At 44.5% G+C, this 25,332-nt stretch overlaps 1 protein-coding gene and 1 pseudogene across 1 annotated transcript; one reads left to right on the forward strand and one right to left on the reverse strand.

The window, feature by feature from the left end:
* The first annotated feature begins 6,812 nt into the window (after positions 1-6,812).
* LOC123184318 (transcription factor E2FC) lies at positions 6,813-11,315 on the forward strand. The gene is made up of 13 exons (XM_044596466.1): positions 6,813-7,256; positions 8,326-8,467; positions 8,614-8,652; positions 8,729-8,814; positions 8,940-9,028; positions 9,106-9,160; positions 9,744-9,796; positions 9,879-9,929; positions 10,008-10,056; positions 10,138-10,203; positions 10,286-10,380; positions 10,453-10,672; positions 10,755-11,315. The coding sequence occupies exons 1-13, from the start codon at positions 6,909-6,911 to the stop codon at positions 10,818-10,820; spliced, it is 1,359 nt and encodes a 452-aa protein (XP_044452401.1). The 5' UTR covers positions 6,813-6,908; the 3' UTR covers positions 10,821-11,315.
* A 1,094-nt stretch (positions 11,316-12,409) lies between these two features.
* On the reverse strand, positions 12,410-23,824 carry LOC123191347 (G-type lectin S-receptor-like serine/threonine-protein kinase B120; annotated as a pseudogene).
* Positions 23,825-25,332: the final 1,508 nt, after the last annotated feature.

Below are 25,332 nucleotides of genomic sequence, written 5' to 3' on the forward strand. Positions count from 1 at the left end.
GAATATTTTTGGAGCTCCACCGACCTCAACTCCAACTCTATATATTCACGTTTGGGGAGAAAAAAAATCAGAGAGAAGGATTCATCGTGTTTTATGATACAGAGCCTCCGCCAAGCCCTAATCTCTCTCGGGAGGGCTGATCTGGAGTCTGTTCGGGGCTCCGGAGAGGGGAATCCGTCGCCATCGTCATCATCAACCTTCCTCCATCATTAATTTCATGACGCTCACCGCCATGCTTGAGTAATTCCATCGTAGGATTGCTGGACGGTGATGGGTTGGATGAGATTTATCATGTAATCGAGTTAGTTTTGTCAGGGTTTGATCCCTAGTATCCATTATGTTCTGAGATTGATATTGCTATGACTTTGCTATGCTTAATGCTTGTCACTAGGGCCCGAGTGCCATGATTTCAGATCTGAACCTATTATGTTTTCATGAATATATGTGAGTTCTTGATCCTATCTTGCAAGTCTATAGTCACCTATTATGTGTTATAATCCGTTAACCCCGAAGTGACAACAATCGGGATACTTACCGATGATGACCGTAGTTTGAGGAGTTCATGTATTCACTAAATGTTAATGCTTTGGTCTGATACTCTATTAAAAGGAGGCCTTAATATCCCTTAGTTTCCAATATGACCCCGCTGCCACGGGATGATAGGACAAAAGATGTCATGCAAGTTCTTTTCCATAAGCACGTATGACTATATTCGGAATACATGCCTACATTACATTGATGAACTGGAGCTAGTTCTGTGTCACCCTATGTTCTAACTGTTGCATGGGGAATTGCACCCGACATAATTATCCATCACTGATCCATTGCCTACGAGCTTTTCATATATTGATCTTTGCTTCGTTACTTTTCCATTGCCACTGTTACAATCACTACAAAACCAATACTATTACTTTTTCCATCGTTACCATTACTTCCATATTACTTTGCTACTAAATACTTTGCTGCAGATATTAAGTCTTTCAGGTGCGGTTGAATTGACAACTCAACTGTTAATACTTAAGAATATTCTTTGGCTCCCCTTGTGTCGAATCAATAAATTTTGGTTGAATACTCTACCCTCGAAAACTGTTGCAATCCCCTATACTTGTGGGTTATCACCAAACATAACCTTCCAATATATAAATCTCTATGTCTCGACCATTTTGAGACTCCTCGTCATGTCCGTGATCACATCCGGGACTCCGAACAACCTTCGGTACATCAAATCACATAACTCACAATACATATCGTCATCGAACGTTACGTGTGCGGACCCTACGGGTTCGAGAACTATGTAGACATGGCCGAGACTCATCTCCGTTCAATAACCAATAGCGGAACCTGGGTGCTCATATTGGTTCCTACATATTCAACAAAGATCTTTATCGATCAAACTGCATAACAACATACGTTGTTCCCTTGTCATTGGTATGTTACTTGCCCGAGATTCGATCGTCGGTATCATCATACCTAGTTCAATCTCGTCACCTGCAAGTCTCTTTACTAGTTCCGTAATGCATCCTCCCGTAACTAACTCATTAGTTACATTGCTTGCAAGGCTCATAGTGATGTGCATTACCGAGAGGGCCTAGAGATACCTCTCCGATAATCGGAGTGACAAATCCTAATCTCGACCTATGCCAACTCAACAAACACCATCGGAGACACCTGTAGAGCATCTTTATAATCACCCAGTTATGTTGTAACGTTTGATAGCACACTAAGTGTTCCTCCGGTATTCGGGAGTTGCATAATCTCATAGTCATAGGAACATGTATAAGTTATGGAGAAAGCAATAGCAATAAACTAAACGATCATAGTGCTAAGCTAATGGATGGGTCTAATCCATCACATCATTCTCTAATGATGTGATCCCGTTCATCAAATGACAACATATGTCTATGGCTAGAAAACTTAACCATCTTTGATTAACGAGCTAGTCTAGTAGAGGCATACTAGGGACACTCTGTTTGTCTATGTATTCACACATGTACTAAGTTTCTGGTTAACACAATTCTATCATGAATAATAAACATTTATCATCATATAAGGAAATATAAATAACAACTTTATTATTGCCTCTAGGGCATATTTCCTTCATAATCATGTTCACTGCGATTGTTGAATCCACTTCCATGAGTATCGGCAGCTCCGACCTCTGAATTGCAAGGGAAATACCCTCCATGCATGCACCCAGTTCTGCCTCAAGAGCATTACGGCAGGAGAAGAGTTCTCTACACGACGAGAAAATAATATTGCGCAGATCGTCGCGTAACACCATGTCGGTTGCAGCATTACCATGCTCAGTCCAACATCCATCGGAGTTGAGCTTCACCCTGCCCGCCGGTGGAGGAGTCCACTTAACAGGCATTTTTTGCGTTTGTAATTCATGTGGCAGTCTGTTCAAGTGATCAAGGGAAATAACAACCTTTCCTTTTGCCGGATCTACTACCGAGTTCTGGGCAATCATGAAAAGAGACTCAAGATTGCTACAAAGGAAAGTTTTAGAGGCATGCATCGGAGGTGGGATTTTGCCATGAGTTACCTCATTCTGATTAAACCAGCATCTCCATAAGGTGAAGAGGTGCATGGCCCTTTCAATCTGACTCAAGGGAAAAAGAACATCCAGCAACCATTCAACTCCAGTGTTGGTGATCTTCTGTAGTTTTGGAAGATGCCAAACATCACTCATACATTTCCAAAGGTCCACTACCAGTGGGCATCTACACAAAGCATGGAGACATGACTCTGTTTCTCTATCACAAATCGGACAAACATCATTTTCTTCAAGTCCCCGCTTGTGTTTATTTTGTCACATCGGAAGGGAATTAACAGCCACTCGCCATGCAAAATTCTTAACATAAGGCGGAATATTGCAGCCCCAAATAAGTTTCCAACATGCCCTCCAACCATTAGGCGCCGAACTAGTTGATACTGAATTGGGTCTGTACATCTCTTCGAAGGTCATATCATAGGCTGACTTCACCGAGAAAACACCCATCTTCCCCGGTCCCGATGCAAGCACATCATCGTCGAGTCTTGGAGATGCACGGATTTTTAAAATCTCGGAGACATCGCATGGGAGAAAAATAGTTTGTAGCAAGTTGACATTCCAAGAGCCATCTGTATTCAACATTCGTGAGATAGGCTTATATGAGAAAGGTCTTGGGATCCAACTATCCGTCCAAATCCTTATACTTTGTCCATTACCAACCCTCCAAACCAGACCCTTTTTCAGAAGATCTAGGTCATGAGAAATCGCCGTCCAAGAAGATGATGCATTTCCTGAAAAAACAGTGTCCTCCAATTTCCCATTTGGGTAATACCAAGCTTTGAGGAGCTGAGCACAAAAGCTCCTGACCATATTTGTCAAGTCATCACAAACTAAAAAGGGTAACTTGGAAACACCCATGATATAAGTGGGAAGTGCTTGTGCCACTGACTTAATAAGGACTTCTCTACCATGCACATACCCTCAGTGACAAATTTCCAATTCTCTCTTGCAGCATCACTTGCAGCCTTGTGGTCTTCAGTGACCCTAATATATTATATCACATATATATGTTTTTCTTGAACCCCAATAAATTAGAATAAACTCCGCCAAAAGTCTTTTAATTTTGCTGATTTTTTATTGTTCTATTCATAGATTTTAAAAAAATGATAGTTTAGTTAAATAATGAAAAAACATGAATTATGGAAAATTTAAAAATAAATAAAAGGTTTACATTCATGTGCGTAAATATGTTTGCCAAATTTTTTTTTAAATCCAATATTTTAAAATAAATTGACCATGTATTATAATTATTATATGCGTTGCATATTATAAAAATGATATTCATATACTTAGAACATATTCATCACGCATGGTAAACATGTTTGGCTTATATTTGTAAAAACAATTCATGCATAAAAACAACACAGAAAAATAAATAAAAAAGGTGAAAAGTTACAATAGAAAAGAAGAAATTGGTAGAAATATAGGATGAAAAAGAAAATAAAAACAATGAAAAAACAAAAAGCAACTGAATCTAAAACAACAAAAAAGACAGACAAAATCTTACATTGACTGGCCCAGCAACCAACACGGGGTTGCACACGTGGTTGTTTATTGCGTTCTTTTGTTACAATATTAATATTGGGATGGAGTTGTATTTTATTTGTTACACCATCTATTGAAGTGTGTTTGATCTAGTTCATTATTCCGGGAAACATTTGTCGTTTCTACGCACACTTGCAAGGCAATTTTTGGCCTATGTGTTCCAATTATGACAATCATTGATATCATCTATACAAGAGCTATTTTTTCTAAAAAAAAAATTGCAAGTAAGAGCAAATGAACTCCCCGCAAAACAAAAAAGCTATGATAATTCAAAAAAAAAAACTTTGGGGACATCCGAAAAAATGAAAAAACTCTAGGTTTTTTTTTTGGCTTTGATGAAGAGTGACAAAAAAAGGATAATCCAATTACTTGGATCAGGGCATTTGGGTGAGAAAAAGAGATGGTGTCAATCAAACCCAATTAATCATGTCTGAGCCAGTACGCAAAAGACACGATAACCGTAAAATCCAATTTCATGGACGTAGTGAACTAACCTATGATTAGATGGTCAAGAGGATAGTGGTACCCAGCTCACTGGTGTTTGCATTTTTCTAAATTTATTTCGGGCCTTTCGATGATGCACATTTAATGGGAGAAGAGTCTCCGTTGATTATGACGGCAACTGTGGCAACTTCGTCAATCTTAAAATGATATGCCGACTCAGTCGCCAGAATGTACTCATATGGATAGGGTATACGGTGCGTCCATAGAAATAAGTGTATACACGTATATGAGGGTCAGCATTTGTACTGTATTTAAAAAAGGTTTTGCGGGCGTAGCGTGAGGCCGCGGTCCGCCCGGCGAGCGGCCAGCAGCTAGCGGTGCACGCACACGGTTGCGTCGCAAAGGAGAGAAAAAGCGCGCAGCACGACGGAGTATCAGCCCGTGGCATTCGCGTGACATGTGGGCCCAGCCTTCTCGGTGGGTCCCACCCCTAGCCTCGCCGCGTATCAGTTTCGGCGGCCTCCAACTCTGCTCCTTCCCGCTTCGCCCCCCTGCTCCTGCCGCGCCGGCCTGGACCCGGTCCACACGCACCTGCAAGATGGGGCCCGCGCTCCAGCGAGACAAAGCAGGGGAGCACCCGTTGCGGTGCACCATGGACCGGCACCACCCGCCACGTGACCGAGGAGGCGCGCTGGCTGGGATCCGATGCTTTGCTCCGCTGTGCAGTGCAGGCCGGCCGGCAGCGTCTCTACGCGATCCGATCAAATCCTCCTGTAATAAAATACCCATTTGTATGTATATTTCTCTACCCTGGCTAAAATATTGCATGGAACAACATTATACCCGCTCCTTATACAGTACATTTCAAAATGTTTTGGTTCGAAAACTTCAAACCACCGGGTCAACGATTTTCGGCCCTTTTGGTCATCTTTCTGCGAGATATTTGTCGGATTGAGCAGCCCGTTCTGATAATAATAATAATAATAATAATAATAATAATAATAATACATATGCGATTCAACGGAAAGCAAGATATGGTCAATTCCCATCCGAAAGCAAGATATGGACAATAGACTTTATGTACATATCTCCTGATCCTATCTCACACTCTATGGAATGGACGACCGTACATTGTTTTGTGTTCTTCACACCAGACACACCTACGATAATGGACTCTAACCATTTTACATGCCAATAAATCGTCACCCGTGAACCAACCTGTGGTTGGATGGTTGGAGTGATTGTGGTATCCCTAACCCACCAGGGTTCAAGTCCTGGTGCTCGCATTTATTTCTGGATTTATTTCAGGATTTTCCGGCGATGCGCATTCAGTGGGAGGAAACGTTCCCGTCGACGACGAGGTGCCTACCGTGACTTCGTAAATTTCAAAATGATATGCCGGCTCAGTCATTCGGAGGTGCTCATAGGTGTAGGGTGTGCATGTGTGCGTTCGTAGGGGTGAATGTATGCGCGTGCATATGAGCGCTTGCATCTGTACTGTGTTAAAAAAAACAAATCGTCACCCATTATCTAGTTGCATCACCATATCTTCAGCATTACACGGTCTAGTTGCATCACCATATCTTCAGCATTACACGGTCTAGTTGCATCACCATATCTTCAGCATTACACGGTCAACCGTTAGAGATGTGATATAGACCATGTTAACGCGAAGGACTCAAAGCTTTTCGTGCTACGGGGTGGACGCCCGTACATCGTTTTGTGCTTGCGATACTGTTTACATCCGAACAAACCGTTATCTTCGTCTAGCCGCTCGCCACGTCTCGAACATCCACGACTCCAGCATCACCCCGACCAACCGTCATAGCTGTGATACAGATCGTGTCAACGCGGAGAACTCAATGCCTTCCGTACCCCGCGAGCCCCTCCCCCTTAGCCGTCCTCCGATAGCCCATTCATTATTCCAGCCAAATGCAACAACGGGAAACATTACGACTTTCGCCTTTCGACGGCAACATTTAAATCTCCAACGGTAAGCTCGGTCGAATTCCGGAAGGAAACGCGCGTCGCCAGCCCGCCCCCCATAATCGCTGATGCGCAGGATAACGATTCGCGCATCGTTTTGCGCCGCGGATAATCTCGGCAACAAACATTTGCCTAAAACATGAGCCGAAAACCCTCTATAAATCCCAGGAGAAACCTCAAGAAGAAGAACAAGAGAGAGAAGGAGGAGAGAGAAACAAGGAGGGCTCTTGAGTTGGTTTTTCCCTCTCTTCTTCCCTCCCACCTTCCCTCCTCCTTCCCCCCGAAGCCAAAGCTTCCCGCTTTCCCACCTCGCCGCCCCGCCGCGGCCGGGCCAAACCCTACCCCGTCCCCGTCCCCGCTCGCCGCTCGCCGGCGCGCCATGGACGGCTCCCCCAGCCTCCCCCTCCCGCTCCCGCGCCCGCGCCCCGCCCACCGGCCCCCGCTCCCGCCGCAGGTCTTCCTCCGATGCCCCGCGCCGCCGCACGTGCACTACTTCCGCGCCCCGTCGCCCATCCCGGTGTACTCCCCGCGGCTCCCCGGGCCCCGCTACATCGCCGCTCGGCCCCCGACGCCGCCCCCTCCCGCGCCCGCTGCTGCCGCCGCGGCGCCCCCGCGGCCGCCCCAGGCCTCCCCCGCGCAGCTGCCGCCTCCGAGGCCGCCGCAGCCGGTGTACGAGAACGTCGTGCCGCCGGCCAGGAGGAGAGGGAGGCCCAAGTCCAAGGCGCCGGTAAGTCAATCGAAATGTACTACATTCAGCATTGCTGTTTCAGTCTGTTCGTAGCTAATTGCGGCGATCCTGCGTCGTGTGCTCGAGAAATCGTGATTGATCCTAGTGTTCGTTACCACATTCGATCGTTCAGCCCTGGGCGCCGTGAATTTCGATTGGGGTTTTTGTGTTTGCTTGAGGAAGAGTTTCTGCTAGCTGAATCAGTTGACAGTGAGCTCGAATGGTCCTTTGGGCAGTGGTAATGTATCCAGGGAACTCTCCCATGACTAAGGGCAGCAATGTAATGTTCCCACGGTTAGCTGTACGGCCATTGTGCGTAGTTATGATCGCCGTGTTAGATTAAACTCCTGCGGTGTTCGAACAAACCTGCACTCCAAACATGAAATCGACGTCCGATTGACGTGCTCTGTTTTGGAGGGAACATCTCAGATGAAGACTAATACGTACTTATTTAGTAAAGCAACATTGTGTATGTGAGCTTTAGTTTATAAATATATATGCATCCTCATTTACTTTTTCTATGCACTTATCTTTCTCTTCAGTATAACTGGCCATAGTAGCATGTTCTGTGTGTATGTTTGGAGTGGTGACCCAGGTTGTCTAAGTATATTTGTAGTTATGATTGTAGTCTCACCTTGAATGTCTAAAGTGAGTTGTAGAAGCCTATAATGTCTTTGGATGATTTTCAGGCTGACCTTTTGCACCTGGACTTATGAGATAAGAGATTGTCCTGGTACTGAACTTATAGTGCAACGCTGTGCACAGTTTTCTTATAAGAATAGTCAACTCTCTTTTTGCAGTGTATATATCCTAACTCCATTTTCACCCCTTGGAATGAGGGCTTGTGCTTGCTGAATTGCTTTGATTATATCCTCATTTTAAAAAAGTTAGCAAGTTAGCACAGCATACCGTCCATTTCAAGACTCATGGATGTCGTAATTCATCTTTAGAAACGACATAGTGTTCTATTACGGTTCTTTCAATTAGCTGCACTCTGTTAGCGAGTTAGTGTACCTATGAGACTATAAGTGTTACTGACATCTTCATGTATCTTCTTCACATGATTTAGGAAACTGAGCAGAAAATTGTAATAGAAAATGCCCAGTCTGAAGTTGGGAAGGGAGAGATTAGTCAAGGGCATCATAAGGAGAGTACCACTGGACCAGCAAAAGGTATCAAGCGAGCAAGAAAACCACATGGTTCAATTGAAGGTGCGCTCTTGGTTACATTTAAGTCAGTTTACAAAATATTCGATGTGTGTCACTTTGGTCATTTGATGATAATACTTCCAGTTTATTATTAAACCAAATTGGTTAATATAATAGTCATTTGTTGACGGCACCAATTTTACTTTCAGGAGATGCAGCAAACAACTGCCGCTATGACAGTTCACTAGGTAAAGTATGATGTTGTTCTTCCAAAGTTAATAAAAAGATGATGTATGTTTGTTGCTTATTATTTTCTTCATCCAGGTCTGCTGACAAAGAAATTCATCAACCTGCTTAAAGGAGCAGAAGATGGAACCCTTGATTTAAATAAAGCAGTTGAGATACTGGAGGTCTGGTTTAGTATATACCGAAATGAAATTTGCTTTGTACTGTCTCAGCCTCGTTGGTGTCTGTTCTTTTTTCATTGCCTGGAGTTTAGTGCTTTAATGTCTTTTAGTTTTCTTAATTTCTGTAGGTGCAAAAGCGGAGGATATATGATATAACAAATGTCCTGGAAGGTGTAGATTTAATTGAAAAGGGCCTGAAGAATACGATTCGTTGGAAGTAAGTGTCCCATGTTTCTGCTTTTAATTCATTTTCCCTGTCGTAGCTTTTTACTGATGAAATAAATACATCTGAAGGGGATTTGACATGTTACTGCCTAAGGAGGTGGAGCTCCAAACTTCTGCATTGAAGGTATACTATACTACTCAACTGTATGATCTTCATTTTCTGTTTTATGTTTTTGTTGCTATATTCATGCTTTATATACATACACTGTGCGTGCATTATTATGCTTTAATTTATTTTTCGTTATTACAGAGGGATGTTTATTTGCTCATTTTTCTACAGTTGCATTTAGTTTCCTAATCATAAATTATATGACTAATCAGACCATGGGTGTCGCAGCAAAGTGTTTCTGTAGTGAATGGTGTGTACCGATGATTTAGTGGATGCAACACGCCCACTGTCTTGTAAACATATTAAAGTTCTAGAAATATCCAAGTCATTATGAATATATTTAAGATAACCAGAGGAATAAAGCACATATCAGAATTCCATTAATCTATCTTAAGCACACTTCGTTTGACTGAGGGCTTTCTGCCTTTCTGCCTTCCTCAAAGTTCACAGTATTGTCTGCAAAATGCAATCCCCCTTTTTTCCCTGATGAAACAAAATGCAAATTAGCAGGCCCATCTTCTGACAGCAAGCAGTTGACCTGAATATTAGCATTATTGTCCTAAACTTTTGTATAAAGTTTCATTTGATTATATTACAGGAGGAACTGGACTCATCACATGAAGAAGAATGCAGGTTGGATGAGGAAATACGGTAAGTTCCTTCTTTTTCACCGAAACAACAAAAATACCTGATCGCTGCTCTCTTTTTTGACGAATAGTTACTGATTCTGCAGAGAAGCACAAGAGAAACTGCTGGCGCTCAAACTAAATAAGGACAAAAAAAAGTAAGATTGTCATCTCTTATGTTCACAAATAATATTTGTTGCTACAATCAACCGAGTCCTTATGTATTTCTGTTTTAGGTGGTTGTATCTTTCCAAGGAAGATATTTCTAAGATTCCTCACTTACAGGTAAGGAAGTTCCTTGCTTCATGTCTGTTTCTTCTTCCTGTAATCACAAAGGCATTTCAACAACTGCCCCACTGATTGCAGGGATCCACCCGTATTGCAATACATGCTCCTCATGGAACCTGTGTTGAGGTTCCAGATCCTAATGCGGTAAGCAATCTGTAGTTACCTTTCAGCTATGTGGTTATAGCTGATCGATCTGTCTGATTGTTGACACTACTTCATTTACCAGGATATGGACATCTGCAAGGACCTGGAATCTCAAGAAAAGCATTACCAGCTTCTCTTGAGAAGTTCAATGGGTCCCATTGATTGCTTTTTGATAAGGTAAACTGCCGCAAACCGCTTATTGTAGAACTCACACTCAATAGTACTAACGAAGCTGCTATTTTCTGCCAGTGACCATCAGGGGGTATCCGACCCAGAGCAGGTGGCACAAGACAATTTGGATCATGCATCCACAGCTGGAGGTTCAGATGCTCCAAGGCCGGTGGATGATCATCCAAGTCAAGCTCCCGAAAAGGGAGAGGGCGACACTGTCGGCAAGCATACATCGGAACCATCCAGTACACATGAACCGATGTCTGGCATTCTGAAAATCGTACTGCCAGATACTGATGTAAGGAATGCTATTAAAACAGCATCACAGACCCAACCAATCAAGGCTGCTCGATACTCACGTTCTTCCAATTTTTTTGCAGCCTGATGCTGATTACTGGCTCGCATCTGACGTTGACGCTACCATGACTGAAACATGGGCCACTTAGACTTGATCCGCCACTGCGTGGCGAAATAGCAATGACTCCACAATGCACATTCGCATTGGCGAAGGAACCGGAGCCTGGATCAGTAGGCCCACCTTCAGCGGGAGTCTTCCATTGGGTAACCGCAGATTCCATTCCCCCCGGCGCATGCTCTGTTCCGGACTTTCGGCTGACTGGCAAAGCAGAGAGAGTATACTGTAGGCAGTAGATGTTGTACATTGGCAGGATGGTTGTAGCTGGTACCTCCTCCTGTGCATCTATACATGGGATAGGCTCAGAAACTGAACCGTCCATTATACCGCCCTTCCTTAGAGGGACTGTGTGTGTGTATACCAAGATAGGAAGGCAACACAGTCCAGAGGAAGGCCAACATCCATCGGTCGGTGTGTGTTGTGTTGTTATCTGGTCTTCTCCCCCATTGAGGGGCGGCATCGGATGTATATCCTCACTGGCAACCTAGATTGCTGGTAGCATATCAATAAAGGTCAATACTTCATACTGATCATTGGTTCAGCTGTGTTAGTCAATATGATCATCATGAACCATTATCTTAAATTCTGTCCCACCCTTACTTTCGGTCACGTTGGGCTCCTGTGTAGCTCATGTTGCGCCGCTCATTGATGCGTGTTCCACCTGCGTCTCCTTGCCTGTTTCCATATCTTGACATGGCATCTTCTCGGCGCCTGCAGTCTGATCTCTCATTCTTGCAATATGTACAGGTTGTATTTTTGGTTTCATGTGTTGAGATATCAGTATGCACAAGGGTACACCATGCATGATCTTGGCCATTTCTCGAAAGAAAAAAATATATGATGAAGTACTATGTACTAGATTTAAGGCACATTTTAAAATATTTCAAATCAGCTTTAGCTATAAAACATCTCAGAAAGAGATGATCAATTGTCCCTTCGTATTTGTAGAACTAGCAACTCTTGTCACCTTTCCGAAGATAACTCCATAACTTGTCCTTGGTTAGAACACTATTTCTCGGATTTCGGCACCAACCATACAAACACCTTGAGTCTAAGAGGTAGTCTGACTTTCTAGAGAAATTTGTGAGGAAATCCAAGAGTTGGCTCAACGAGCTTCCTATAAAAGGAGGAGCCATTCGCTCTGTTTTCTTTCTGAAATCATTCAGAGTCTGAACCTGACTAAATCACCTTGCACAGTTGCTCCTGATGATCACCACATGGCTATTCCGATCACTTGCAGTTTAGACTTCAAAGCTGCGTATGAATGCATGCACACTTCACCTTAGTCAACGTGCTTTGTCTGTGAATTTGTCCGACCGTCCTGTCATTTCTTTAGCAAATAAGCACAAAACCGATTGTAAGAACGGCAGAAAAGAACAACCCCACCTAATCACTTGTGTCCGATGTGAAATCATTTTCATCTACTTCTTGTTATCTGTAACTACTGGATTAAGTATCTTATTACTATTTTTACTGAGACTACTATCAGGGCCAAAACGGAATAGAAACCCTTTCAAAGATAATGAGTTCTGAACAACAGACAATGCATGGCCATTTTCTTGGGACATACATTCTTTCGGCAATGCTCGATACATCTATAGAAACAGAAGAACTGTTATTTCAACGTCCCTCTATTTCGGTAAGAGTAAAACTGTTTCTGGAAGTCTGAATATCTTCTCTGATTTGCTCCATTTCAATGCGTCGTCGCGCGAAGTAAGCTGGGCGATTGGGGGCTGGAAGTGTGGTGCTTCCATTCTCTAGGACGAACACAACATATGACATAAGTGGCCTGTCATCTGGGTTCTCCTCAACACACAAGAGTGCTAGATGGATGCAAAGCACAACTTCATCTAGTGAACAAGTATCCATGATAGATGAGTCTGGCAGCTCGTCTGCCCGCCCTTCTTGCCACATATTCCATGACTGAAACAACCAAGAAGAACATATTATTATTATTATTATTATTATTATTATTATTATTATTATTATTATTATTATTATTAGTGGAAATAAATAAATGTTTTCAAAACTAGATCCGCTTTTAAATAAAACTTGTGAGAACTCCTCTGTGTACTTACATAGACTATGAGGCTAGGGAAACCCATGGTTTGACTATTGGAGTTTCTTCTAATACCAGTTACAACCTCTAATAGTAACACACCGAAGCTGTATACATCAGACTTGGTAGAGAAGAGGCCTTCCATTGCATACTCAGGAGCCATGTAGCCACTGCTTGATCATTTCAGTTGTAAGAATTACCAAATTGAGATTTTCTTTTAAGAAAGTTAGTATGATATTTTTTAAATGGATACTCACTAGGTCCCGACAACACGTTGAGTATTTGCATTTTGTTGGTTCTCTCCAAAGATCCTTGCCATACCAAAATCTGCTATCTTGGGTTTCATCTCTGCATCTAGCAATACATTTCCAGCTTTCAGGTCTCTGTGAATTATTGTCAATCTTGAATCTTGGTGGAGATAAAGAAGTCCCCTTGTGATCCCTTTGACTATATTAAATCGTGTTGACCAATCTAGCAACAATTTTCTCGAGTCATCTGTAAATAGCAGGAATGTAAGCAAAAAATGTTTTTGAATTGTATAGGATATGATGGTGTGTTGCTGGAATACGTACCAAAAAGGGTAGCATCCAAGCTCTTGTTAGGCATATACTCATAAATCAACAATTTTTCATCTCTGTCCGCACAACACCCGAGGAGTTGAACCAAGTTCCTATGTTGCAGTTTGGCAATTAGAATTACCTCATTCCTGAATTCATTTGTTCCTTGTTGAGAATCCTTACTAAGCCTTTTGATAGCAACTTCTTGACCACCTAACATTCCCTAGATAATTTGAAGATAAAACCTAGATTCATGAACCACTTAATTATGTTGATATTGCAATGAACAATATAAAAAATTATTGAACGTGTTACCTTGTAAACTTTGCCAAAGCCTCCATGTCCAATCTTACATGTTTCACAGAAGTTTTGAGTTGTGTCGTGGATTTGTCACGTCAGATGTCCTTAGTGTTAGGACTTAGTCGCGAGGCCAACGCATCTATGTGGTAGCTTGAGAGGGGTTGAGTGGGACGAGAGACGCAGGGCGGATCAACATGCAAGACGAAGATTTAGACAGCTTCGGGCCCCGGGAAACATCATCCGGTAATAACCCTACATGCTGTTTGAGGCTAGGTCTCATTATCATCACGAGGGAGACGCCGTAAACCGACCCTTTGTGTCTAGCCCTAGAGACTATTGATTGTTCGTAGCTTGTAGCTTCTAACTTGTAACTTGTCCCCCTTTGGGGAGCCCCGCCCCTCCTTATATATGTTGAAGGGGCGGTTTACATGTGGAGTCCTATTATGATTAGGACTAGTCTATCTCTAATACAAACCAGGTACAACTCTCGGTCTTAACTCCTTATAAGGTAAATATTCCTTTCCTATTAAACCGGCCCACCATAGTTGAACCGGCCTTCTGGGCCTTGGGCCTTGTCATCCGTCTGATACACTCATCGGGTTACCAGTGAGTCATACGACCAAGCGGGTTGCTTGTAAACCGCCAAGGTCAGGGCGGGTCTTCAGATAAACCGCCAAGTCCAGCCGGGTTAACCTCCGGCCGGTTTACACCGCGGGGTATATCCCCGACATTAGCCCCCAAGTTTAGCTTGGATTCATCCATGGTAAACTTATGCTGCAAAATAAACATAAGAACAAATTTGACAGGTTGCGCTCCGGGTTAAGAATTTTTGTAAACCGGCTCCTGATCATCCATAAATCCTTGTCATTCCTCCTTCTAGAAAATCCAGGTCAATAAGCCAGCATTATGCTCAATTTGCTGACATTAGTTTATCACAGAAAAATATTGTGAAGAATAATCCACTTGAGTTGGCTTCCAAAACGTCGGTTTAAGAAATATTGGTCTTGACATACTCATCTGATACTCAGCCGGTTTGAAAATGATCCCGGTCTTGAAAACTTGCCGGTTTAACATTACCAAATAGCCGGGTCATGCAAACTGATGACCCCGGATTATGATTGTTGCAGACACCGGTTCATGATTGTTGCCAACACCGGTTTATGATTATTGATGATACCGGGTCAATCTAGTTTGCTCAACAGAGAATTTGAAAATATTCCTTCAATAATAATATAATACCTGTAGCCCCCAAGTGCCGGGTTGTCATGCTTGCAGCAACCTGGGACTTGTAATTGACTGATGCCCATAAAACTTCAACCAATGTAGCCCCCAAGGGCCGGATCATTATGTAATAATCAGCAGGGACTTTGTAAATATACTCTTGTAAACTTTGAATAGCAACGTGTAGCCCCCAAGGGCCGGCTCAGTAAGATAATATTGAGCTGGGACTTTGATATATACTTCAATGAAAATAACATCATATGATGTAACCCCCATCATGGGGCTTGAATCCACGTCCACAAGGTTAAGAGCCTTGTGCTTTACCAACTGAGCAGTGGGCCCTTCAATATAATGGATAAAAAGCTTTGTACCTTGAATAGTTGACAGGATCAATTGGTAGCCCCCAAGGGCCAGCTCATTACGATGTGATGAGTTGGGTCTTCAATAAGATGAGCAAAAATGACTTTGCATTAGCCCCCAAGTGTCATGGTGCATGCTTGCAGCGACATGAGACTTGCATACTTGATGTAATCTCAATTTTGAATAATGTAGCCCCCAAGTGCCGGGTTGTAAGCCTGCAGCGACTCGGGACTATTCCTTCAATTATAGAAAATGATAACCATTGCGCTAAAGCGACTTTGAAAACCTTTAATCATAGTATTAATAACCATAATAAAAATCCAACCATGTTGGCTATTTGAATAATATAATCCGGTATGAAAACATTATTCATTCAATATCATAATCAAAATTCAGCCAAGTTTGGCTATTTGAATAATATAACCCAATGATTTATAAGCGAATGATTCCAATGGCGCAATCCAAATATGTACTGGCGACTTATAGTCCAAAGCCATGCCGGTTTAATAAACACCGGATAATTTACCATCATGCTGGCGACTTATCGTCTTAAAACCAGGCCGGTTTAATAAACACCGGAATTTATCATCATATTTTATTCAACCTGTTCCTGCATACAACAAGTTTAAAGTGTCCTGGCGGTTTACCGCCGGACGGGTCATAATGCCCAACATATAACCCAGGTTTACAACCAAGGCTGCACATAAGAATAATCAAATATGAAATATATCATACCTGTGACATTGAATCACATCGTTGGTTTACCAACTTTTTGTAGTAAGAGTGATAATGCCAATCTTGAGTACTGATAACTCCTTCCATATTGTACCGGTTTATGATAAACCGTACCGGGTTTTGTGATGAACACCTGATTATCCATATATAATACTGGCGACTCGTAGTCAAACCGGACCGGGTTAATAGACTCCGGATTATAACTTGATCGTGTACTGACAACTTGTAGTTGAAAGCCGAGCCGGGTTGATAAACACCGGTTTACTCCATAATAGGATGGTAACAGAAAATCAAAACGGGCAGATAATCTCCGGTCTAAAAATGAACCGTGTTCCGCCAAATTGGCTATGTTGAACCGGTGCAAAATATTGTCGGTTCAAGAAAAAAGTGACAAATTATCAACTCGTAAAAAATGAAAAGAGCAAAATCAGCAACAACAATAAAAACTAGTCAGGTCCACTGGTGAACCTTTTGCAAAAAATAGCTCTTTAAGCTTGGTCATATGGAATTACCATGGTCAGACGCAACCAAGCCCCCCAAAGGCGTAGCGATGGTGCCGGTCAGCCAGGACCCCAAAATGACGCGTGGCATTACGCCGGCCAAGTGGCATTGCTATGGTTCGGGTTCGACCAAAGCCCCCAAATGACTCTAGGCCCGGAGGCCGACCAAGAGGCGTGACCGGTTCAGACGTGACCGTGTCCCCAAATGATTCTAGTGGCTTTCGCCGGCCAAGTGGCATTGCATCAGTTCGGACAAGACCGAGCCCCCAAATGACTCTAGTGGCTTTCGCCGGCCAAGTGGCATTGCGTCGGTTCAAATATGACCGAGCCCCCAAGTGACCTTATAGCTACGTTCTCTTTGGTTCGAATACGACCTATGTTTGAACGGGAAGCTCTCCATGTTTGAACCGCGCATCCTGGCAGCAGGTCCTCTTTGGTAATTTTTAACCTTTTTGCAAGAGATAAATTCTTCTTGAACCGGGATCTTGAACCGGATATTAAGAGCTTCAAAGCTTTGTGGGAGACATCCTTCCCTTGAACCGGATTTTAAACCGGAATCTTCATTTTCAGCCGGAAATTTTTCTGACGGCCTTTAAACTCGAACTTGCGAGAAGTTAATTCCTTTTTGAACCGGACATTGTTAAACCGGATTTGGGCACTTCAGAGCCTTGTGGGAGAACAGATTCCACTTGAACCAGATTGTAAACCGGATATTTGAGAGCTTCAATGAGACTGACTTCCCTTGGGCCGGATTTTAAACCGGCATAACTTGTATATCATTGGCGTTGATAGCACGATGTGAATCCATAGAAGGTTGAGGTGACTGCGGCGGGTTGTAAATAATCCCATATGAACCGTGTCAGCAACTCGGCCAATGGTTCCTTCCAACTGGTGATTTGAAGTTTAACCAAACTGTAGCGGCGGCAGCTTGTGTGCCTGCCCATTGATCCATCCAGTGCAGACGGCGGTTTGATGATAACTTGCCTCCAATTTTGAAAGAAAACCGGGCTACCCAAGCTGTGACTTGTTCATACTCAATAAATGGCTCATGCAGACAGGTGCGGCCCGGTATGTTGATGTAGACCGGACCGCGAGAAACGGACGACAAAGACGACCGCCGCACCAGAGGTAGCTCGGACAGATGAACCGGCCGCAGCATTGTAAACCGATGCGGACGGGGAAAAATCGGCACCGGTGTCGTAAACCGGCACAGACGGGCGAGCTAATCACGGGTGCGGTCCCGGCAAGCTGATGTAAACCGGGCCATAGGGACGGCGACTTGCTCACGTTCATTCACCGAGCTTGATGGCGTGGTCAGATGCTAGCGCATTATAATGATGATGCGAGCTATACATCCATGACACAGCAATAGCTTTTGCAGTGAACAATTGTCCTGCATAAACGATATTGCAGACCAAGGCAAAAGGTAAACTGTTCTTTGACAAAAATAATATGTGCTAAAAATATATTTTTGATGGATATCACCTGATATGTTAGGCCGGAAATTATCTGTCGCAGAGTTGACGATCACCTCAGTGACGCTAAAAACAATCACGACCGAGTCGGCCGTGAGAGCAGACAGATGACCCGGCCGCGGCATTGTGAGCCAGCGTGGACGGGCGAGGCAGTTGCAGGCGTGGTAAGCCGCACGGATGGGCGAGTTGATGGAAACCGGGCCACAGGGGCGGCGACTTGCGCACGTCCGTTCATCGAGTAGTGTGGCACGGAAAAAATGTCGCTGCCAGTGCGTGCTCCTTACCCGCAGTACAACGCCTCATTTGTAATGAACAATTGACCTGCGAAACAATACCACAGACCAGAGTAATTGTTCTTAAATAATATATGCTGATAAAATACATAAGGAGGATAGCACCTGATTCGTTTAGACCGGAAATAACCCGTCATGAAATTGATGATCACTAGGTGATACTGAAATCAGTCACGGGTGAACCGGCCGCAGCGTTGTAAACCGGTGTGGACTGGTGACCCGGCCGTGACATTTGTAAACCGGCGCGGACAACGGGTCAGCCGCATGCGCGGACAGATGTAAACCGAACAGCGGGGGCGGTGATTTGCACGTGTATCCGCCGAGCAGCATGGCCCGAAAGAACGCCACTGCAAAACTATGCTGGCACGCGCTAGCATGTCCGCGGTATAACAATACTTTTGCCATAAGTAATTATCCTGCACATATAAAAATATACAGACAAAGTAATGGTTCTTTGACAAAAAACAATATGTACTAAAAACAGACTTAGATGAATATCACCTAATATTTTTTGTCGGATGAACACGAATACTGGCAGTAGATATTGTAGATGTAATCCGGGCGAAACAGCAGATGGTGATCCATTGCTACGTATCCAAAAAAGGAGCTGGTTGCCCTCGTTCCTCACGTGACGAAGGTACTTTGTATAATGATGAGGAGTGCTTAGCACTATTTGACCCATCACTTGATCTCAGCCCAGTACAATAATAACTGGTGCAGTAATTTGTCGTTATGTCAGTTGCGGCAGGCCTGCCATGATGTGAACCATGGCAATTGATGTTTTTCCACGTGCAGGAGCAAGGGAATCCATCAGACCAGTTGCTGTCTTTTCACATGCCTGACAGGGACGACGACTCGGATTTGGCGACTTCAAAATAGGAGATCAGCCAGGGCGGTTTGGAGATACAGAGAAGCAAGGCCAAGGATTTGGCGGCGGGTTGACAGGCCGGCCGAACCACTCGCGGGACGAGCCAGATGAAATCCCGCGGTGGCGAATCCGAATTGCGGCCGTATTTGCCTCCGGGTCGTAGACCCTCTTTTCCTTTTCTTCCTTAGTTTGACTGTATATTGACGTCCGGTTTTGACGAGGCCGTTGTGGCGATTCAGGGAGGCCGCAGCAGGAGCAGCCGCTGTGGAGGCCGGCGGTCGGCGAGGCAAGATACTGCGGAGGAAAATCCACGTCGGCAGCAGTAGCAGTAGCAGTTGATCTCGATCCAGTGACGTGCAGGCAGCCCTGACACGGCAATCCGTGGGATCGTCTTGACCCGACCAATCTTGCAGAACCATAATAAGTCTGGACCGAATCCCATGAAATTTCTCTGAGACGTGGGACGTGGGACGGCCACAGAAAATTGCAAGCTTCTCGATCCCAAGGGAAGATCCCTTCAAGAACTCAACACCACCGTGCGCAGGCCCCACGGTGGGCGCCAACTGTCGTGGATTTGTCACGTCAGATGTCCTTAGTGTTAGGACTTAGTCGCGAGGCCAACGCATCTATGTGGTAGCTTGAGAGGGGTTGAGTGGGACGAGAGACGCAGGGCGGATCAACATGCAAGACGAAGATTTAGACAGCTTCGGGCCCCGGGAAACATCATCCGGTAATAACCCTACATGCTGTTTGAGGCTAGGTCTCATTATCATCACGAGGGAGACGCCGTAAACCGACCCTTTGTGTCTAGCCCTAGAGACTATTGATTGTTCGTAGCTTGTAGCTTCTAACTTGTAACTTGTCCCCCTTTGGGGAGCCCCGCCCCTCCTTATATATGTTGAAGGGGCGGTTTACATGTGGAGTCCTATTATGATTAGGACTAGTCTATCTCTAATACAAACCAGGTACAACTCTCGGTCTTAACTCCTTGTAAGGTAAATATTCCTTTCCTATTAAACCGGCCCACCATAGTTGAACCGGCCTTCTGGGCCTTGGGCCTTGTCATCCGTCTGATACACTCATCGGGTTACCAGTGAGTCATACGACCAAGCGGGTTGCTTGTAAACCGCCAAGGTCAGGGCGGGTCTTCAGATAAACCGCCAAGTCCGGCCGGGTTAACCTCCGGCCGGTTTACACCGCGGGGTATATCCCCGACAAGTTGCTATGGCAATTTCCTGAAATCTTACAAATGGAAATTCATGATCACGGGGAGGGTTTCCTTCATCAAGTTCATAGGAGGTACTCATGCCATCCAATGATATTCTTTTGCATTTTCTCCACTTTCCGCATTTGCCTGCTTCCACAATATTATAATTATTTATTCTTTGATGAGTATATCATGAAAACTGAGATAATAACATATGTTTTTTTGTCCCTTCTAACCGTTGTGTTCATCTAATACACCCCTTATGAACTTACAAAACCAAGTAAACATAACTCATGAGGCACTTCTGTCGTTGTGGAAAGTGATAAACCTGACAGTGCAGCGAGGAATCCTATATATACCTAAATAGTTCATCCCCACTATCTATTTCTCTTGACATGCAGCCTAGCCACATCAGCAATGTAGCCACATCAGCAACAGCTATCCCACGTCAACACAAATAAAGCATCAGTTGTTTGCGCTTCAGTTCCGTTTCACCCAACTGTTCTTTTCGTTTCCAAGTGTAACAGCTGAACCGCACCTCCCCCATTCCAGGAACTTTTCACCTGCCTACATACAACCCTGAAGGCCAGCCGTCGCTCCCTAGAAACAAAAAGACCGCCTGTCTTCTTCGCCGGCAACAGATGATCTCCATGTGAAGTGCGCTCCTCCCACAAGACCGCATGTCTTCTTCGCCTCTGACGCTTCTCGGGGCGTTGGACTCCTGTCGGGACGCAGTTCCGTTGGCGCCCATGCAAATTGTGGAGGAGCATTACCAAATCGACATGCGCTCCTCCTCCGGTAATCGAGCTGGTCCGCCTCGCCACCGACGACTCTCTGGACGTTCGGACGCAGATGCGAGCTGGGCTTCGTTCCATTGTCCGCGACCTGAAATCCAGATGGTGGAAGAAGACGCAACCGACGAGGCCTCTGCCTGCGCGTCGTAGTTCCGCTCCGCGACCACTGTGGGCTCCGAGGAGCCGGGAGGAGTTCGGCTCAATCAGTAAAGTCATCTTCCCCGGGATTCCACCTTCTGTCCAAATCAGCTTATCAGGTGGGCACGGCTGCACTTCCGTTCGCATATGATTTGTCTCTTTGTCTGGCTGCAGGTCAACACCTTTGACTCTCCTCCGGCAGCGATCTTCTATTCTTTGTTTTGCGGGGAGACGGCGATCTTCTACTGTGTAATTCTTATCTTCTTTTTTTTTGGCCATCTGACCTCCTGCAGCTTGGGAGCAAGCCGACCAGGCTGCTTTGAATGGCCTGCAATTTTTTTTCGTTCAGGGCTCCCAAGCCAATGTCAGCAATGACATCTAATGGTTGCATCTTAATTCTAGAGTACCCATGTTCTCTGTAAGTACATAAGAGAGAGGGCAGTAGTCTACATGTGCATTGGGGGAGTTGGAACGTCCCTTAGCTTGGTCAATTTTTGGCACAAAATGCACCGAGTGATGTTTGCTTCTCCAACAACAAACTATTAATGATTAAGGGTGATATCTTGGATTTCTTGGCAGAAGTGGTTACAGAATAAAGAACTACCAAGGTATGAATGATATGAACATTTGGCATTAGTTAAGCTTAGTATGAACAACACCATTTTGCAATATATCGGCAGGCCAACGTATTACCAATGCATTTATCCACCACATTATACTATTTTTTTAAATTTTCACATCATTCTATCAAAGGTTGAATAAACGTATATTTATATATTTGTTTCAGTGATTTCACCAATTACTTGCTCCATAAATCCTCCTCCTAAGCAATGCTACAAATTACCGCGGCAACGTGCGGGGGTATCATCTAGTATACCTAAATAGTTGATCCACACTAACTCAATTATCTTGACATGCAACTATGCCAACTCATCATGCCACTCGTGCATGCCCCATGAAATTTAATTCTCTCAACATTGAACTATGCCAACTCACTGTGCCACTAGGCATGGGAAAATACCTACCTTAACACGCATCATGCATGGTACTTATATTAAAAAAATCGACAACTATATTAATAATCAAATATATTAAATTATATGTGCTTGATTTTCAATTCTCATATTGGTAATTAGAATACTAAACTTTTGTACTGTCAAATCTCATAGAATTATTGCGTCCAATTCCCGCTGCAACACGCGGGTATCATCTCTAGTTAACATATAAGCTAAACACATATAAGGGTTATTTGCTCTAGTTTTACGGGTCCGAAGGATTTCAAGATTTTGCAGTCCAAGGGTACAACAGAGTAGTAGATATGAGATGCAAGCTCAAATGGAATATCCTATTTTTGAGGAGGAGGAGGAGGGGGTAAATGCACCTTTTGATATTAACCATGCCAAGGCTATGCATAGGAGTACCAGAACAGTTACTAGAACTGGTAGGACAATCCTCCCTGCATTGCTCTGTGTCCTTTTACCTATGAATACATATACATAGCATAAACATGGCAAGCAACAAGCTAGTAAAGAGAGAGGTTATCTTTTGAAACTTAGTACAGGGAGAGAATTGGTACCATCTGCCACATCTAGGCCAGCAATTCGGAGATAGAGCGTGTCGCTGCCAATCTCTCGGCCATACTTCGCCGTGTCAATCAACTCCCCAGCCCAAACCAAGCACCTGGTCACGTTTCCTCCAGACCTGCCACTGCTCAGGTTAGCATACGCGTACGCCACACAAGAGCAGTTGCGGTTGCACCCTGCTGCGCACTCCTGGAGTGTACTCTTGTCCTCGCCGATGAGCATCTAGTGGCTCCTTTCGCCGGCACCCCTTAGAGAACCTGCCACTGGTCCACTCCTCCATGGGGCGGTGCGGAACACCGGGCGCGCCCCATCCCAGAGGAGCATTTGGAGGCACGTGGTGGGATCAACCCCATAAGAGAAGCGGCCCGGCGAGGGATCGCTGGGGCCTTTCCAGGATACAAGGCGCTCACCGACATCACGAGTGTTGTACTTGACCCGGAGCTTCATACCAGGGAGGTACGTGTCGGTGTGGTGGTCGAAGCTTTGCCACAACGTGGTGCCGTTTGACGACCGGATAACAAGGTTGTCGGTGTTCAAAAGCACCGCCATAGGGGTAGACGAGCCTATGGCAGCGGCCATGTTGGTCGTCCTCCAAATGACACGGCCGCTTCCATCTCCGTCAGAGAGAATGAGATTTGAGGTGTTGGTGAGTGAGAGCACCGGTGAAGAGGAAGTGATGTTGATGGCCGGGTTTTCTCGGTTGCCGACCCACACCACAGTGAGCTCTGGGATGTCGTTGTACCATATGCCAAGGTACAACTTGGGCGGAGTACTGGTGGAGTTGTTTGGGGAGAAGAAGCCCAAGGCGAAAGCACCGCCATTGGAGACGATGGTGCTGCCAGGGGAGAGCGGCTTGCCGGGGACAAGCCGGTCATCGGACGCACCGAACGGCAGGACCAGAAGGATCAACACCGCGGCGCGACAGGTGAGGGCCAGCCAATCCATAGATTAGCCAGGCCACAAAAATCTTAGTGCAAAACTATAGTTTGCAAAGGGGGGTGGGAGTAAGTGTATTGGAGATGTGGAGTTTACATTTCAGCTGTCCACGTCGGAGTTGGGATGCCACCGTCACTGCTGAGTAGACAGACTAGTGACTGCTCAAACATTAAGCATTTGTGCTGATAAAATTAACCAGCTCCAGCGTGGTTGGATCCCTGTAGTAATTCTAGTTGTTGCGTGGTCAAACCTAAAGCAAATGTACGACCAACGGACAAGCTTGGTGTTTCCTACCGTGTCCTTGTGCAGACTGAATGTTTTTCGGTTCCTTGCCACGTCACAACTTAGTAAGTTTTTTTTGGGCTAACAACTTGCCAAGTGTTTTTGAAAACAGTACAATCGAAGTCGCTCACAAACACGAGCATACACTCATCCCTATGAACGCACGCAGTCATCACAGGCGCCTCGCAGTCGACGAAAACGTCTCCTCCCACAGAACAAACATTACCGAAAACCTAAAATAAATCTAGAAATAATGCGAGTACCAATGTCAAATTTAGGATTTGAACTCTGGTGGGTAGTAGATCTTGTACCTTGGCAGGATAGTACCTCCTCCTGGTACATCCATACTTGGGATAGGCTAAGAGCCATCCATTATACCGGCCTTCCAAGAGGGACTGTGTGTGTATACCAAGATAGGAAGGCAACACAGTCCAGAGGAAGGCCAACATCCATCGGTGTGTGTTGTGTTGTTATCTGGTCTTCTCCCCCATTGAGGAGCGGCATCGGATGTATACCCGGACTGGCAACCTAGATTGCTGGTACCATATCAATAAATGTCACTACTTCATACTGATCATTGGTTCAGCTGTGTTAGTCGATATGATTCATCGTGAACCATTATCTTAAATTCTGTCCCAGCCTTACTTTCGGTCGCGGTGGGCTCCTGTGTAGCTCATGTTGCGCCGTTCAATTGTGCGTGTTCCACATGGCATCTTCTCGACGACTACAGTCTGATCTCTCATTCTTGCAATATGTACAGGTTGTATTTTTTGGTTTCATGTGTTGAGATATTAGTATGCACAAGGGTACACCGTGCATGATCTTGGCCATTTCTCAAAAGAAAGAAAAAAGATGAAATACTATTAGATTTAAGACACATTTTAAAATATTCCAAATCACCTTTAGCTATAAAACATTTTAGGAAGAGATGATCAATTGTCTCTTCGCATTCGCAAGACTGGCAACTCTTGTCACCTTTCTGAAGAAAACTCCATAACGTGTCCTTGGTTGGAATACTAGTATTTCTTGGATCTTGGTACCAACCATATCAACACCTTGAGTCTAAGAGGTAGTAAGACTTTCTAGAGAAATTTATGGGAAATCCAAGAGTTGGCTCAACGAGCTTCCCATAAAAGGAGCAAGTTGAAAATCACTTGCTATGTTTTCTTTCTGAAATCAATCATAATCTGTTTTGATAAAAAGCAATAGGCCCCCGTATACAGGTCCTGTGTATC

Source organism: Triticum aestivum, chromosome 2A (genome assembly GCF_018294505.1).
Source record: "Triticum aestivum cultivar Chinese Spring chromosome 2A, IWGSC CS RefSeq v2.1, whole genome shotgun sequence".
NCBI lineage: Eukaryota > Viridiplantae > Streptophyta > Magnoliopsida > Poales > Poaceae > Triticum > Triticum aestivum.

Excerpts from the sequence above, each read along its gene's own strand:
- LOC123184318 (XM_044596466.1), top strand. The coding sequence starts at position 6,909 with ATGGACGGCTCCCCCAGCCTCCCCCTCCCGCTCCCGCGCCCGCGCCCC. Across the intron at positions 9,029-9,105 it reads AAGAATACGATTCGTTGGAA|GGGATTTGACATGTTACTGC; the intron begins GTAAGTGTCCCA and ends ATACATCTGAAG. Across the intron at positions 9,930-10,007 it reads CTAAATAAGGACAAAAAAAA|GTGGTTGTATCTTTCCAAGG; the intron begins GTAAGATTGTCA and ends TTTCTGTTTTAG.